General features: G+C 36.6%; 1 protein-coding gene across 1 annotated transcript in view; it reads left to right on the top strand.

The window, feature by feature from the left end:
- The first annotated feature begins 1,537 nt into the window (after window positions 1–1,537).
- The window catches only part of LOC107550837 (serine/threonine-protein phosphatase 6 regulatory ankyrin repeat subunit A-like), a 35,764-nt gene continuing 33,040 nt past the window's right edge, over window positions 1,538–4,261 (top strand). Inside the window, exon 1 of the mRNA XM_016232236.1 lies at window positions 1,538–1,755. Coding sequence (XP_016087722.1) covers window positions 1,729–1,755 — 27 coding nt within the window. The 5' untranslated portion in view covers window positions 1,538–1,728. The remainder of the gene's footprint in view (window positions 1,756–4,261) is intronic.

Here is a 4,261-nt window from a genome sequence, read left to right as displayed (position 1 = left end):
GGCATCTTCCCCTTATGTGCATGTAACATGTCACGTGTAATGACCAGGATGAATCCAGTGATTCAGTGATTCGATACAACAGAACTGCTGATTAGGCTGTTATTTTGCAGCGATATATATGTATATAATAAGACATGTTTGTTTATTTATTTATTTTTATTTAGCTAAATGCGTTGCAATAGACACAGGAGAACAGCTATTGAGAAGTAGTATTTGTAAAGTCTTAAATACACCTTTAGCGTCATCTGGTGCACCACAATGAAACTGACTGTTTGTGCTTTGATTATTCAAGGCTCATCTTAAATTTAAAGCAACTCAAAGCCTCTTTCAATCCAAATGAATGAGTATGCTCTCACTTTGTCTCTTTCATTATTAGGCTATATATATATATATATATATATATAAAACCCCAAGTTGCTATATTTTTTTATTGAGACAAGTTATTAGCATGTTTTAAGGTAGGCTATACACTGAATCTAGGCCTACCTATTTCTTTTCTACCACAGCTTTCATTTACTCTAGCTGATGAGCTGTTCCTTTTAAGGAACAATACAAGGAACCGGTTTCATTGATTTCTGCACAGACCTATGAAAACATTTTTTTTATTTATTTCCTTTAACACAAAGTGAAGACCCAATGAGGAAAAGGGCTAAAATAATATATTCCAAGTTTGCTGAAATTGTTTACATTTCATTACATATCATAGAATTCAGTTACTTGAGTACAATTTGACATTTTTTTAGCTATGCACTTTTATACCTACAGTGACATTTAGTTGGTCATTGGGATGAATAATAATGTTATCGCTAATTATATGGCATATATTATAACAAATATAATTTTCCATTATTTTGATTGTCATTTTTGCTCTAGAATCAGAAGGGGGAAAAAAACTTAAATTGTATTGGTCTTAAATGCTCAATTTAAAAATGATACATATATTACAGAGATTTTCAAACCGGCATCTTTCTCCTTACCATTATTACATTTAAACACTTTCCAGATAATGAACTGCTTTAACTTTAACACAACGACAATATAAATGCCGTTTATTCACTTTTGTGAACAAAAATGTATGTCTTTATAAAATCAAACTTTCTCACAAAATGGATCTGGCATTATATGTTAGGAAGAGGGTCTCTAGCAGTATAATCATCATATTTGGGGTCCTTGGCATCAAAAAGTGTTAAAAGTGTTATTAAAGTATTTTCTAGGACTAATACAAATAGAAACTGTAAGAAACAACTGTGTAGCCCTAATATAACCTTCATGAACCATCACTTTAAATTTGTATTCATTGCAATGCATGTTGTATTCAACAACATTGTTAAAAAGCGAAGTGGAAGTCAATTTGCAATAGAGAAACACGCACTTCTTCCTTGATCTGAAACGTACTGTAAAACTGTTACACACACACACACACATACACACACATACAACAACGTTCCTCGGTTCACAAGCAAGCATCTCCCCCCATCTGGCTTTTAACCAATCATCGTTCTTTTTACTGCTGCTCAAACCACTGTCTAGCCAATCATCGTCCCCGTTCTTTGCGAGGCAGCAGTGGCGGTAATGTTATGGAGTTTTCTCCGCTTCTCTTCAGCGGCAAGTAGGAAACCCCAGGCCTACTGGAAACGCTAGATTTACCGACAACAAAGCATCAGCATTCAAGTGGTGGTGAATAATATCCGTTTAGGTCTGCATGAGAGCCAAAGAGAGCATCGAAACATGGTGGTTCTCAAAATTAGAGACCAGGTGAGTGAATGTCTGAAACAGCTAGCCGAGTTAGGCTAATAAATGCTAACACGCTAGTGAACGACCCAGCAACCTCACAGATGATTAAACTGTCCAAAGTCTTTTAACTAAAAGACTTTGTTTCAGGACGAATACGTGTTACGTTATGCTGTAAGCAAAACGGAGAGCGAAATGTAATTTGTAGGTATTTGTCATCTCGCGCAGAAGTACGTTAAAGTAGCTAACATTTGCTAAGCTAAATGTGCACGAGCCACGGTATTAGTATAACGGGTTGTGACCGATGAAGTGTATACTATTTGTTTTCAATAATCTGTAATTATTATAAGTAATTAATAAATCGCACAACTCTTCTGCTTACTTTTTGTGTTAAGACTCAGGCAACAGTTGGTCTCGTGAGGTTAAAATGGTTAACATTTTTTCACTGCTGGCTATGAAAATGCACAGATATCAGAGAGTCAGTTTTGATGAAATAGTTTTGTTGATGGATTTGAAGTCATATAAAATGATAACTTGAACGTCAGTCTGAGTTAGTTGACGACTTTGCTGAGTGCACGACAGGTGTATCAGTGGTGTTCAAATCCAGCCATGCATCGCAGCTCTAAACATAAATACAATTTGATAAACATAGGGGGATTTTAAGTTGTGCATTTGATATTTGTCAACCTTAGCATGTTATGTGAACTTTATATGAGATGTGTCTAGCATAGAGGAGATTGAAGAATAGAGTGACCTTACAGGTGAACTGACCCGGTCAGGCCAGTGGTTTAGAGTTTTACTTGCTCTGTCAAGTAAAAATTGGCATGGTGGTAATGACTGGAGATGCACCAATTGCAATTTTCTTGGCCGATTTCAGATTTCAGTGTGCCCTACCGATACCGATTTTTGCTGATTCCGATTTTCTTTTTAAGAGCAATAATTGACAGCATGTACAAACAAAAATCTACTTTTTCTTCAATGGAGAATTAAATTAGGCCTATTAAACATTACAATTCCCCCAATCTGGACTGTAACAGATGTTCTCTCTAGGGATGCTCCGATCAGGATTTTTGCAGCCGATACTGAGTACCGATTTCTTGTCATGGTGATCGGCCAATACCAATGCCGATTCTGATGCTTCAAGCTTTATATAGATGGTTTGATCTAGCACACGCGCCTGGCCCGAAGTTAACTTCCGGTCTGTGTTTGTTTATCAGTCTAGCTATGGCGCCGGCTACAAACACAGTTAAAGTTAAGGTGATGAGTAGACTGAAGTTGGGTTCAGGTGGTTGTGCTGTGGGATGTTTCCCCCATACATTTATTTGTTTGTGGCGCTCGCCACAATATCAAAACTGATGGATTTTCCAAAAGGCTTCGTTGAATAAACATTAGGCTTGCCGTGATAGACGGTCTTGACGGTGATACCGGAGTTAAGCCGCAACACCGGTTAAGTCACTTGCCCACCGCGTCACCGACTCCCACCGTCGTTTTGATTTTTTATAGAAATAAAAATCATTTAGTTCAGTAAAAGAACATACACTACAATTAAAAACTGAACGCGGATGCTCAATGTAGCGTGCCGAACGACAGTCGCATCACAGATCAGATTTAATTTCTCCAGAAGAAAGTGAGGTGAGACAGACAAGGCGATCGCGGATGATTTAGTTTCGAAACGAGATGCAAAAGTGCCTGTTTGGCAGTATTTTGGATTTTGAAAAGCCTGTTGACTTGCCGTTTATCTAAGGTGATTTTGGATTTTTTTTTTTATATATTTGTTTCTTATTTAATTGGTTCCACAATATTTGCTGATTTTTACTTTATTTAAACTTTGTGTCATTTATTTATTTTATTTGACATCAAGGTGTATGCCGTGCCTCCAAGCTTTCTTACTCATTTTGCTAATAAACGTTCTACGTTTCTATATATTATACATGTTTACTTAGCCTATTTCCAGTTTTGTATACCTATTTAAACTTTATGTAAGTTATTTGTTATTTTATATTAGGCATAGCCTGCCCTATAGCATGGTGTATTTTTGTTAATAAAAGTTCTATGTTTTATATATAGGCTAAAGTGAGTTTTTAACGTTGTATTTTGTTGTTGCATTCAAGCAAATGATGCCTAACTGCCGCTAATTCAAAAGTGAAAGTAAAATGCGCACGGCACTTTTAAGCTATTTAAAAGCGACGGAAAGCGAGGAAAAGAGGGAAAATTCTAAATAACTAAAAACTAACAATTGCTTTACGCCGAATTGCCACTAATTCAAAAGTGAAAGTAAAATGCGCACACCGCTTTTACAAGTTATTTAAAAGCGAGGAAAAGAGGGAATGCCCCGCCCCCACGGTGATACCGGTATTACCGGTGTTGTCACACTTCGATTAACTGGTGGGAAAATTTCCTCACCGTCACAACCTTAATAAACATGAGCACGTACTGCACGTTTAAAAATCAAAACGAGGCGCGGGTGTTTTTATATCACTGTATTTCTGAAGGAAGACTATCTTTAGAAAATGTTCAATGTCATTTTCAT

The sequence above is a fragment of the Sinocyclocheilus grahami genome, unplaced genomic scaffold (assembly GCF_001515645.1).
Source record: "Sinocyclocheilus grahami isolate Dianchi unplaced genomic scaffold, SAMN03320097.WGS_v1.1 scaffold408.1, whole genome shotgun sequence".
NCBI classification, from domain to species: Eukaryota; Metazoa; Chordata; class Actinopteri; order Cypriniformes; family Cyprinidae; genus Sinocyclocheilus; species Sinocyclocheilus grahami.
This window is presented reverse-complemented; position numbering and strand designations above follow the sequence as displayed.